This window comes from Schistosoma mansoni, chromosome 3 (genome assembly GCF_000237925.1).
Source record: "Schistosoma mansoni strain Puerto Rico chromosome 3, complete genome".
In the NCBI taxonomy this organism is placed as follows: Eukaryota; Metazoa; Platyhelminthes; class Trematoda; order Strigeidida; family Schistosomatidae; genus Schistosoma; species Schistosoma mansoni.
In genome coordinates, this window is record NC_031497.1 from 8,748,340 (window position 1) to 8,762,100 (window position 13,761).

General features: G+C 32.6%; 1 protein-coding gene across 1 annotated transcript; it reads right to left on the bottom strand.

Annotated features, from left to right (window-relative positions):
- Window positions 1–1,433: 1,433 nt before the first annotated feature.
- On the bottom strand, window positions 1,434–13,214 carry Smp_129370 (hypothetical protein; the record flags this gene model as incomplete). Its single annotated transcript, XM_018799124.1, has 4 exons — window positions 1,434–1,529; window positions 5,586–5,848; window positions 5,995–6,052; window positions 13,137–13,214. 4 exons carry the CDS (start codon window positions 13,212–13,214, stop codon window positions 1,434–1,436), a joined length of 495 nt encoding a protein of 164 aa, XP_018650944.1.
- Between the last annotated feature and the right edge of the window lie 547 nt (window positions 13,215–13,761).

Here is a 13,761-nt window from a genome sequence, read left to right on the forward strand (position 1 = left end):
GGAGTGCCGATTTAGGCCTAAACCGTTCTCGAGTGGTTTTTAGCTACCATCGGTATGTGATAAAGATATAATTTCATCATACAATAGTCTTAATCAAAGTCCTTGATAATAGATTACTAAGTTTTCATCCTATCCATATATTTTGTGATCACATTACATTTTTAATGCACTCTGAAAAAATCAGTCGAACCAATGTACGAATAAACATGAATACGTTTAATTACAAACATTGCATTTAAATATGAAAGACTGCAAAAAACAAAAAAAAACTTAGACACATTACATAATCATTTGAATTCTGGTTTTGAAAACATTCATGAAATGAACTTGTCCGTGAATCACAATTCCAAATATCACCAAACAAACTGGAATCATTATTATTAAAGGAGTATAGTAATGTTCCATTCAAATATACTTACTAATGTGATATTTTGTGTTATTTCAGAATCTTAAAGAAACATTTTATCTTTTAAAACCATGTCTTATTCAATACGAAAGATAATTAAATTGCCATTTAGTTAACATTATATGACAAAGTCAACACTATTTGTTTTTACAGTCGTCAGGAAGACCTACTAAAGTATATATATATATATATATTGTTTATCACAAACACGCTCCCGTATATTACATGATCATCAAGATAATCACTACAAATTAACAAGTGCAATATTCCAAATAGAATAAAAAACATTAAACGCAAATAGTTCTATTTATTTATTACTCATTTCAACCATGTTATACCTAAACTGTACGTTAACAGTACTAAGTTGTTTATTCTCATTGTCTAAATTATGTTTTCTAGCATGAAACGAAAGATATGAGATATAAATCTAATTATACCATGAAATATAATAAAACACTTTAATTCTAATATCACAAAAGTTATAATAACCTATCGGTTATGACTCTCGTGGCGTTTGATGATTTCGGTTCATTTAATGAGACAATGAAATGTATAAAATATTTTTGGATAATCTTTCCATATCTTTAAAGCAAAGTGTAAGTAGCTTAGTTAATAAAAAATGAATGTCACCATGAAACGTGTTACGCGAAAATAAAAAAAATTATTACACTCTGAAACAACAACATTTTCGGTAACATCCCAAAACAAGTTAAAAAAGAAACAGTAAATAAGACATTCCATCCATTGTGGCAAAAAAGAATGTCATAAATGACGAATCTAGGGAATAGTGCATGAGTCTGGCCAATTACCAAGATCCATAGTGGTTTTGTTTCAAAAACAAGGTGGATAATCAATAGTGTTAAATTTCGAGTAAATTAACTAGGAATCAAATGACTTGTTCTGTTATTTGCTGTACATAAATCACAAAAAAACCTTTTTACACTAGAGATATAAACTTATGAAATTATGTCAATTTTTCTGTGTATGTGTTTATGCCTAAATGGGTCTTCAGGGTACAGTTCGATTATTAAACCTTGTAAAGATCGTTTTCCATATCAAATATTTTGTTACATGGAAACAAGTGGAAAGACTTTATGAGCATGGTGAAGAATGAATCTAGTTGCTAAGCGAAAAATTATAGTTAAATTTAATTTCCTTAAAAGTATATTTTTGTAGAGAACAGCTGTTATTTTCCGCATATTAATCCAATAGGGAAAATGTAAAAAAGAAAACGATTTCAGCGATAATTAGTCCTCTGATAGTGATAAAAAAACACACTAAAAACATAACTGGACATTCGTATTAGTCGTGTTCAAACTATGTAACATTTAATATAATAATTTATGTAGAATCACAATATAGAATTCAAGCTGATATTGTGAAGCTGACTGGTTACCAACAAAACTGATGTACAAAAATTCAACAAAAAAACTATATTTAATTTTCTATTGAAGATAACTTATAAAAAACACTAAAGCTTTAGTTGATTGTATTTCAACGAAAGGTTTATCATCTTATAATGACATATTGTTTGATTATTTAGTTTTACATTTGTTTTATCGTAAAAGTATAACCATAGATTATAAGGCCATTGTTTTCTTCATTATTTACATCCTCATCAAATTATTTAGTCCTCATTTACTTTATATCACTTACTTACATTCTCAAAATATTTGATTCTTAGACTTACCATAAGTTTTTAAACACTATCCATCTTTGCTTATAATGATTGTGAATCAAATCAACATTAAGGATGCACATATGCTAACAAGAGACTGATCAATTGCAGTCCTAAACAACAATGGAAAGTTACAAGCAAATAATACCAAGTGAATTTAAAAATATTCATTGTTCGTTTATGACTTATGAATCTCTCTTGACCGACAATAGCTCATCTATATTTGTTTGGAAGTACAACTGCAAATAAAAAGTGGAAACACCTTTCCAAGACTATTTGAAAATTCGATTGTTCTGTGAATAAAGTGTGAACCGTTTTCCACTGCGTCTAAACATCCCTATTCTAATGGTTATGAAGAAAATTACGTTGAGATTGCAAAAACTGTTGTAAATTCGTTTTCTTTCACAAAATACAAAGAGCTGGCGATGAGAGTAAATACATTTCCTAACTAATACAGAAATATCGAGGATTTAATCAACTTATCAAAAGGAAGGACTATTCGTCCGGGTATAATGTCATTCCAATTTATAGATGTTACCTGCACAAGCAGAAATGATTCTTGACCACCAACTGGACTGTTTACCAATGAATGTCAGGAGATCATTTGTATGAAGTGAAAAAAGTAAGTATATTCCAACTTCAACTGTTAATTATGGAAATAAAGATTTCATTTTAGACCATTTAGAAGTGACTTTTTGTACCTGGAAGCGACACAAAGTGAATTACAAAGATCCTGATTTAAATTTGGAATGTACTGGATATGATGATAGATGGTTTATAAATAATTAAGCCCTTTATTCATATAATTTCAACAGACTAGTTTTGTACAAGTTTACAGTTTTTTTCTGTCTTCAACTATGGGTGTATTCGTAATTGCTAAATCACGTTTTGTATATGTAGTCACTCACATACTATTACTGTGAGCTATTCTAGTGGAATTAATTTGTTTGTAATTAAAAATCAACGTTGATCTAAAGGGCAGACTGAAATAGATTAAATTAGAATCAGATGAATAAAAGAACAAGCGTAGTGGTAGTTAAGCGACGCCAAGATCTCATTGCTATCAGTAGTTTAATTTGACTAGTCAACCAAATACAACTATAAGGCTACATATAGAGTTACATATAGAGGAATGGGATCCTGATATCCAAATCCTTTGCATAAGAATGTATCACATTGATATGATAAATTATTACTCATGGTTAATTACTGATGAACCTGAGTTGGAAATCATAGAAAAGATTGTTCCTTATACAACAGTAAAATTCAATCCCATTTGATTTTCTTACAGGAAATGATATCTGATAATAGTGATTTCACCTTTCTGCTAACTAACTTTATTAAATGTAATGTAAAAAATAATTAAATTTTGGCCTATTAAGAGTATATTGATGAAAAAAGAACTTGAATTTTGTTTAGTTTAATCTTATTGAAGTGAAAATTAGCGCCTAATACTATTCTAAAACATACAAGAATAATGCCAAATTGATAAGTTTGTCGACTGGTGTGTTTCCTATTCACTTTAGATTATTATTGTCAAAAATCAGATACAAAGTTGAATTGATGAATCATAATAGAGTGACAGCTTATCTTAATTTTGTTATCGAGTAACTCGTTAATCTTAAGGAACAAATGAATTTACAAGTTTTATAGCAGATAACTTATTGTTGAAACTATAATCCTTATCATTAGTTCATGTACTAATTATTTTAATTTAGATCGAAATAATCTAACTGATGCTTACATACATACTATTTCGAAATGTCTACAAACAATAAACTGAGTGTTATTATTTCTAATGTTGAAAGTTTCATCTATTACAGGTAAAAAATGTTGATAATTGCATGTTTTTAATTTTTTTACCAAATAATTATCTAATACATCTTGGATGTGCACTGCTGAGGAGTCCCTCAATAGGACGAAACGGTCGTCAAGCAGTGCTTCCACGTTTTACATGGTGGTCTAGCTTCAATCGACTCATGATTTCAACTATGAAAATACTGAAATCTCCACAAAACCTCTTCTGATTAAAATCTGAAAAGTTAATACACTGCATATCTCTAAAAGTTAGAAATATTGCTAAACAAACCTACGTGAGCTTGATTCAGCTTTCTCATTTATAACGTCACTAATTTAACACACAAAGATTCTCATTAAACTCCTTCCTACATTTACAACATATAAATGTACTTTAGACTCAAGTAATTAGTGAAGAGAGAAACGCTATTCAACCTAATTTCTTTAGCTTTTAATAAATATAATAGTGCGTGTTTATGTATCTTCCATACAATTTTTAAATATATAGAAGAGAGCAGACAAAACAGACAATAACTGGTTTCGTTGAAATGACTCAGATGTCTGTCAATTCTAATTAAAATTAGATAAAATAATAAAGGATTGCTTGCAACCAGAAGTATAAAGACTTTATTCACAGAGGTCATGTAATTAGACATCACTGAATTTTTAAAATATTAAAACTTAACTAACAATGAAATGTTGTCGGTTATCCGTATAGTTTTAACTCATTATTACAATAATTAGTTACTGTTTAGCTCACTTTCGTGTGAGTATCCGGTGAGATGTAAAGTAAAATATGTGTCATAAAGGTACATTGTACGCGTCCTATATATGGTCTCCAAAGACACGAAACACAGTGAGCGGCAAGTAGGATACGTGTACACTGCTTAAAAATATTGATCACTTGTGTCCTAACTCAATTCAGTCGAGTTCCGAGGTGGAATGACATTCATTGTCAAATACTAAAATGACTACAAACCTCTCCGTCTCTAACAGTCGTCGAAATACCTACATCAGATTGCGTAAGTGAACACATCAGTGTAATATCTTTCGAATTCCCAAATAATTTATTCAAAAATCATTTACTGAAGGCAAACAAATATTGCAGATGATTAAAATAGTAAGAGAGTGACAACATGTTTTGTACATGCACAAGAATTAATTAAATAATGTTGAGAGTTTTGATAATCATAAACTGTCGATTGTCCAAACGACCAGCTCCACATCATCATCATCATTACCATTGAGGCATATATTTAAGCTGTCAATAAGAAAGGGAAACGACAAATGATTACGTGACATGGGAGATAATAATAATAATAATGAGTATTTATGGTTAATTCTGATTGAATGTGTGTCGATAACTGAATAACACACATTCTGAGTGAATAAAAGTTGTTTTGTGTAGCTGTTGAGTGACTTGAGGTGTATACGTGAATAACGAATAGTTTAGTATGTACCAATATGTTGATAACTGTAGAGACCAATGGTGATGTCCAGTTATTTTAGTCACTCTCGTTCAGTTTATGTGAAATGTCTTTTACCAGTAGAATTGTTGTGTAACTTTTGTTCACTATAATTTTATTATTCTGCCTAGTTAACTTGTCAAATATACTATCATAGCTCATGTACTTAGTGAACATGACGTATTACGCGAAATGGTGATTAAATGTTAAAGGAATAATATTTCGGCAACTTACGAACTTTGATATCAACTCCAGTGTTTGTGTATACAGCGGTCTCAGTGTCCATATGATTTGGAAAGGCGTATACAGTGTAGGTTTTACCTCTTGTTAAAAATGGAATCCTGATTTCTTGTCCTTTAGCCATCTGCATAACCGTTTTATCGCCAAATAGGAAGAATTGCAATTCTTTGTCCTTGCAATTTTCGTAATCTTGAAGTTTCCAGTTAATGATAGTTTCGGTTTTTGCGAAACGTGCTTTCAATTCACTGATTTTAGGTGCTTCTGTAATGTAAAATTATATTCATGATTACCATGCTTTTATTTCTGACGACAACGATGTTGTCTTAGCAATGTATTTAAAGAGTAATAACTACTTACTAGACTAGTAAATAACGCTTCGAATATATAATATTTGTTGGAATACTTACCTAAAGACTTTTCATATTGCTTTGAGAAGATGTTTCTGAATTCGCTGCCATTCTTTTTCTTCTCATAGATATCAAATTTTAAAACTATATTTTTACACATTGGTATATCACACAATTCCACTTTATTTAAAGTTTCCACTGCCTTCAGGGACTTTGAACCCAATAACTCTAATTCATATTTATAATCTTTGTCCGGAGTTTGTTTAATATTCGCTTCATATATAGCGCAATCATATCGATATTTTCTTTTTATATCTGACTCAGTCACCGCTTAATATTCCAAATTTCCAACGACGAATATATGAAAGGGGAAAACACATCAATATAAATATTGTAAGTTAGTGTGACAAACTTGATAACAATATATCGGATAAGAAAATACATTGGGTGAAAATAGGGATGATTATTGGGATTTCGCATTATGTTGTGGACGCAAATTGTATGGAAAAAGGATGTCAAGCAAACGACTAATACTTTTATTAATTAATACTAGATGGAAGTCATAATTGAGGCTTGTGTAATAGATAAATAAAATAGTTTAATTTACATTATGAAAAGAATGTTTTGTACTTAATTGGAACGAAGTCTTCTTCAAATCTATGCTTGACTATGACACTCAACCTGTTCCTTTTAGATTATGAATTACATCGAGTATTTAACCACTATATCTATTATCGATAAACATGACGATACTAATCACTACTCCTCCTCCCTGATAATAATCAAGATAATCATGGTGATCAAAATTATGATGATAATGATGATAAATTCCGGACATTATAGAAAAGAACTACCTTGTACCAATGTAGTCAGTATGACTGTTATTAGACCAACGTAACAAAATATCATTCTGTATAGATCTGAATAACTGTTTTGATAGTTTCGTAGTTATCTATCTATCTATATATATATGGTTCTCTTTTTATTTAAACATTATTCTGGTGGTATGATTTTTTATCAATCAGCAGATTTTTTAAAAGTTTTTCCTTGTTTTTTTTCAGTAGTATCATCATTATTATATTAATATTAATAAAACATTCTTTTGTCTCTAAACAATTAAATAATTTTCTAATTATCACACCATATACGAGACTTAAATAAAAATGATTCATTAATCAAAAAAGAAAAAAAATTATGAGGAGAAATTACATAGTGAAATTTAGTCAATACTTATTACTATTATTATTATTTGAAGCGAGGGTACTGGGTCCGAGTCCCAGAGTGAACATCAACTCTGAGATGCAGGTACATCCAGCTGACGAGTTCCAAATAGGACGAAACGCGCGTCCTGCATTCCACTGCTAGCCACTATCCATCTCTGTTTACCATGCTTGTGAATTAAGGCAATATCGAGGTAATACGCACAGTATGCACATATGCCAATTAGAGACTAACCAGTTGCAGTCCTAACAAATCGATGGGAAGATTCAAACAAACAATACTGAATGAATTTAATACTTATTACCATTTATTAAAATAAAAATTTTTTTTAGAACAACATATGTAAGAGAACAATTGTTTTCAATTAGATCGTCATCAGGCTTTACTCTAATATACATGAATATTTATACGAAAATGTTAGACTAATCAAGGCTGAGTCAATAATCACAATGAAATAGAATACGTCACTGAGTATAGTAGGTAAAAGTACACGTTGATAGTGGGAAGATAGGTGTACTGATAGTAGTAAGAATATTAAATTACGATAACCAAAGTTTTATCAATAGTTAAACATAGGAAATAGGAGGTCAAACGCGGGTAAACAGACTTAGAATAGTAATCACAAAACATTAAAATCATAACGTAATAAGAAGTATGTAAGTAATTAGATAGTGAAGAATACAAACGGAAAGGGGCAGTAAATTACAAACAAATGATAACAAAGGGGGTTTTCTGTGGAGACTTTTAGTAATTTTTATATATAGTTGAAACCATGAGTCCCATAATAGGACGAAACGGCCGTCCAGTGCTTCCAGATTTTACATGGTAGTCTAGCTTCAATTGACTCATGATTTCAACTATGAAAATACTGAAATCTCCACAAAACCCCTTCTGATTTACACATTCATTAAGTTCTAGAGTAATATCTTAAAGCAATACAGACTTCTGATAATTTCAAGGAAAGGTTTATTATACATTTAAAATACGAAGTGTTCAACCAACTGTTTTATATTAGTAGTTTTATTGAGATACATATTTGTGTTCACAATGAAATGGTTGGTGGACACGGAAAGTCCACCTGGGGGAGTTGGAAAACCCTGGTTCCAAACCAATGGTGCACATGGGTTCCAGTATTCTTAGGGAACAAATGACATATGAACCAATTGTTGGTCACCGGCTACCATGGGACTGCATCTCCTTACGATGCTCCACTGTCTTGTGGATCAGATCTTTAGGCCAAAGGCTCCGGGTGTGGCTCCTTAAGAAAACCACCTGCTTCGGTCTGGGCACTCGGGCAGTATCACACCCCTCACATAAATCAAATCAGATTTGTGTGGCTCATGTGTATCTGGTGATCCTTTGTACCAATATATATGTGTTTAAATAATAAATAAATAAACATTGGTCAATTATTAGTGATAATCATAACTGTTCAGACATGAACACTTATAACACTGGAAATAACCCAGTTCCAAATGGACTTTAGGAACTGAAGCCGCAGATTCCGAAATTCATGATGAGAATAATGTACACAGTCGGAAGTCTCAAAAAAACTACTACCTCTGTCTTTCATGTACAGATTGCTTTAGAATCAAAAATCCAAACTACAGGAGGGTACCTATGGTCATATCTAAGTCTGTAGAAAAAATGAGCTTTATTTTTTGAAATCCTCATAAACTGTTGAAATTTACACTTGATCTTTTCAACGATTTGTCATTCATTGACTCAATAAATAGCAAGACGAGAATGATCTGAAAATCACTAACAAATCAATTTGAAAAGGGATTACAAAATAGTGAACTTTTTCATGGGAAGAAATCAAGATATGAAGCGTGAATCTAAATGTAACAGATAATAACGGACTTCCAAAGAGCCTACTTGTATTTTGTTGACTGGCCCGGCAATAATAAAACGTCAACAAATAATTCTAATTACGCTATTTTACATGCTTGTGATGAGGGGATAATTATTGTTAACTAGGAGTTGATGAACGACTAATCACCAGTCTAGATTCTTTCACCTTTTAGAGGGTAAAAATATGAGGACGAAAAAATCAGTTCACAAACGGAAGACTCAAGACTGACTGGTTAACTGGGAACTTTCGTATCTAGTCATCAACAGATCGAACTTTCCACCTCTACAGATAGTAATTGATCATTAGGCAGGATTATTCAAAGGGTGAATGGACCAACCTTGAGATCTTTGCCGTCAGAATTAATTGTGTAACTCGAGTAATAATAATAATAACAGGCATATTTTATTTTGAAATTTCTGGTGTATAGAATTTTAGACAATTATATTTTCCAAAAAGATGAAAACGGAGTGATGGGGTCGTAGCATAGATTTCCAGGACAAAATCTGGCTCAAACTGAACATTGTAATACATTATTTGCGAATTTACTGCTGTAGAACATGAACAGGAATTTGTCTAAAGAGAATATTTGTTCGATACTTGTACAATTTATCTTTATTTGCTTCCTCCTCAATAAAAGACTAATGACCCTGATTTTTTAACCACATGAAGTTAATACTATTTTACTCGCGTTACAAACAAAATAAATCTTCAGTTTACGATAGTTCTTCAGTAGTTTTCTAACAGTGAATTTTAGTGGATGAAGTATGTACAAAATAATAGCTCTGTAACAAACAAAATGCCCTAAACTTCATTTTAGTTGTATCCAAAATACTAAATGATATATTCTCAGACTGATTTCTAGGTATCACTTATCTTCATCTGGTCTGATTGAGACTCATTACTTATTGTTTATCATGTCATCACGCTATCCTCTGAGTTACAGAGTCAAAATAACCGGTAACTCATTCAGTAGTATGATATGTATTACTCTTCAGTGTCTGCCTGTTGTTATTGTTGACATACAGGATTGTAAACTGTTGTTTAACGAAATTCAGTTGTATACAGCTGTGTAGAACAGTATAGGAGGAAAAACGTATCATGAATTCCACTTCTAGCCGCCGAGTTGACATCAAATGTTTAAAAACTGTAACTTTATTTGGCTTGTGGTATTTCATGAAAATCGCAGATCTCTATCGGCTACATATGTCCGATACTCAACATGATTGCTGACTGGAAGACACGACTCACTTGGAGGAGTTTGCATATCATTTATCAGTTGAAACCTGGACAGAAACATCTACTCAATTCTCTCTTTCAAGTGGTTCTTCACCTTTAATAGTTAACGGTAAGTGAAATCACTAAATCCTGAGATTTAAGTTAACAAACTACTTTCAGTAAACCAATTATACGAGTTATGATGGTGTTTCGAAGAATAATTTATTACCTTATCGTTATGTCGTAAGGTTTTTATGACTTCAACATTTGGTTACTTCAATTTTTCTAAATTAGTTTGTTATCGTACCATTTAAAAAAGTCATTCAAGTTTATTAGGCTACAAAATACCAACCTACGCACATACTTACACATAGTTGTACTTTACTAGTCTTTGTTTGTCTAGCAGCGCCCAGAGCTAACTAAGGTTAGGGATGCAAACCACTGTATGCAAACTCGGGTTAAGAGCTGTGTATAACTCCCTGAGGTCTTTTGTTCGATCTCTTGTGAAGTTGTGGACGCATAAAGCTTCGATTCCATTTTACTTCACGTAAAAAAAATGCTGGTACAACTGAGTGCAAAAATAAAAATGTGTTACACAAATAAGGAAGTAACGAGGGAATCGAAGTAATAAATAAAAAAGAATGACGACATTTCATCAAAGAAACTTTTTTTCCAACGATATCATTTTCTGAAGTGGTGTAACCGTACTGATAGGTAATTTTCACATGTAGTTGAATGTAGTAAAATAAAATAGCTTCATGAAATCATCAGAGACAGTGAAATTTATTCGAATAAAAGTCAGTGAAAATGAAGTGATACTTTTTAGTCTAATCAATATTACCAAGAGATTTTAGGTATTGAATAAAATAACTTATAGGTGGAATGGTGCTATTTCAGCATAATTAAAGTTTTCAAGTGATAAATAAAATCCGGGTTGCACCATCTGACAAAGTGGTCAAAAATCATCAAGAGTACACGTTATGAATTAATTTTACAGCTATTAAAAAGTGCTGGTCTGTAGAATTAAAACCAAAGATAACTGTCTACCTACAAAAGAAGAAGAGGAAGGTAATATTTAACAACTATAATTTGTAAAATTTGAAGTCTCGCGAAGATCATGAGAGAATCTGGTATTTGCACGAACTGATGATTCTTTTGTACTTGATTGCCCGATGATTGCAAATTCCGAACATAATACGTTAGTTTGTGCTCATCTAGTTCTGTCTGAACTAAATTACTCCGGTTCAGGAATTCCTAGTTAATTTATCAATCCGAATACTTTTAATCATCACAAAGAACAAGGGGCTGAACATGAATCTTCTGTAAGCAAAGGTCAAGTGTCATATGGTGAATCCCCATAGTTTCCATTGTGCATAAATTTCCCGTCCAAAATACTTCTGAGCCAGTTTGTTTACTTTTTAGAGGGTTTTGAAGGAAGGTTCAGGTGGTGAGGTGTGACCTGAGGTGATCATGTGTTTAAGAACTGAGCCGTTGATCTAATCGCTTTCCTCTCTGGATAGCTATACAGAGTAGTGCTCGGATAGTCAAACACCAAGCGCACACTTTGTACAACCTGCAGTTCATCAGAATCAGATGCTTGTCTTCAGGATGTAGATGATGATGGTGATCAGCATTCTTCATAAGAGCATACAACTAACTCACCACCACAACCTAGACAAAGAAGACGATGTCGATCATCTACGTATGCCTGCTTTCGAATGATTTTATCCTTCAGGTCGAAGATTGCCACTACCAGTCTGGATTTTGGGTCCGTGCAGTAAAAGGTGAGCTAAAAGTCTATGTCTTAAGAGCATTTTTCAGGAAGGTAAGCGTTAACTGTACAAATTATTTGCTGTAGTCAGGAAATCCCGATGTTCGCAAATGCTTGGAACATCGTGTAAAAACCAGGCGTTCTGACATGTGAACTTTACTCTTCATAACACATTATACTCAGAAGTACGAACAGCTGTGCTTGTGTGCGCTTCAATGACTACATACTGCCGTGTGGTCACATTTTGTATGCACATTCCAATGATCTAATTCGTGTGTGGGGGAGGAAGGGTGTTTCTTTGTTTCTATGTGCATTGTAGGCTTATTTCAACATAGCAGCCGGTGAACAGGGAACTAGTATGAATTTGGTTCTCCGTGCGTTGGACAACATGTCAATCTCTACAGGGAGTGGAGATCTGCTAGAGAAGTTCACTAATGAATACCACTCAATCCATGCTCTTAGTGAACCTCTGGCCAGTAAAATTATCCGTTCATGCATCTAGGCATCAGAAGACATATGTGTCCAAGTTATGAGCTAAATCGGTGGTCATGATGAGGCTAGATCGTCATCTATTCAATTTTCTGAGTTAACTTCGCAAAGTGAACACAGTTCTAAAGCAATTAAACCACAGTTGGCGACAAGAACCGATCTGTCACGATGGATAAGCATTGCCGTAAATAAAACACTGATGCGTTATAAATGAAGATGTTTATTAAAGTTTAAGAAAAAGCATGAATTATTTATTAAGAAATATCTCCCAATTCTCAACTATTGCTCATGCGTATTGGTTAAGTATATCAGGTTGATGTTGAACTTTCATTGACAATGTTCTACAAAGAGAAAAATAAGTTACTCTTCTGTATTACAAACGCAGTATCAAAACAGTCAAGTTGCTTATAGTAGATAAACGAATGCCTTATGTCATAGCAATCGTCCAACCTATGAATTCGTAGTATATACCAATGGTATAATAATATTGTTTGCTGAATTAAAAATTTACAGTTAGGTCTATGAACACTTGCAAAGCCAGCTGAAAATATGATAGACAGGAAATAATTATTTCAGTATAAATGTTTCTCGGAAACTAATATAAAACAGAAACCGGTATTTAATTACAGATCTAAAATGCATTTTGCTCACCCTTTCCTTGGATCGCCATTCACGTTTATTTACTTTATCTCTTGCGTTGTGTAAGAAAGCCTGGCTCGCAACATCCATGGCTTGTGTTACTTGGTTCTCTGGACAAGTTGCACTTCAAAACCCTGAACACAAAATATCCAGAAATATATAAAGACTGCAATCCCAATCTCCCTATTTTGCGGAAAATTTTGACCGTCTTAGGGAAACCGCAGAGAAAACCTTGGGAAAATGGCACAAAACCCTCGAAATTTCCCTAGAAGCTTATAATACTTTGTGGTTTTTCGCTAACATTTCCAAAGACTTTGGGGAAAACCCTTAAATTTACCCAAAACTCATCAAAGTTTCCCCACAATAGGGAGATTGGGACGTGAACATATTTTGGATCGTCCTGGAGAGTCTGCGATTACTGATACCTATTTTACTCTCAGTCTCATGTAAGGTATAAGTAATTGTCAGTTCTAGTGTTAGCATGTCAGCTAGACAAACCTTGGTTGATTTCCGAGAATCATCACAGACGTTCTCGGACAATCTGGCCACCTGATATTAAGATGTCTTAGTTAAAATATCATACATTTTAATGAGTTCCCTGAGTCGCTTTAAAATAGTACTTGTTTCCGCCGCCAGC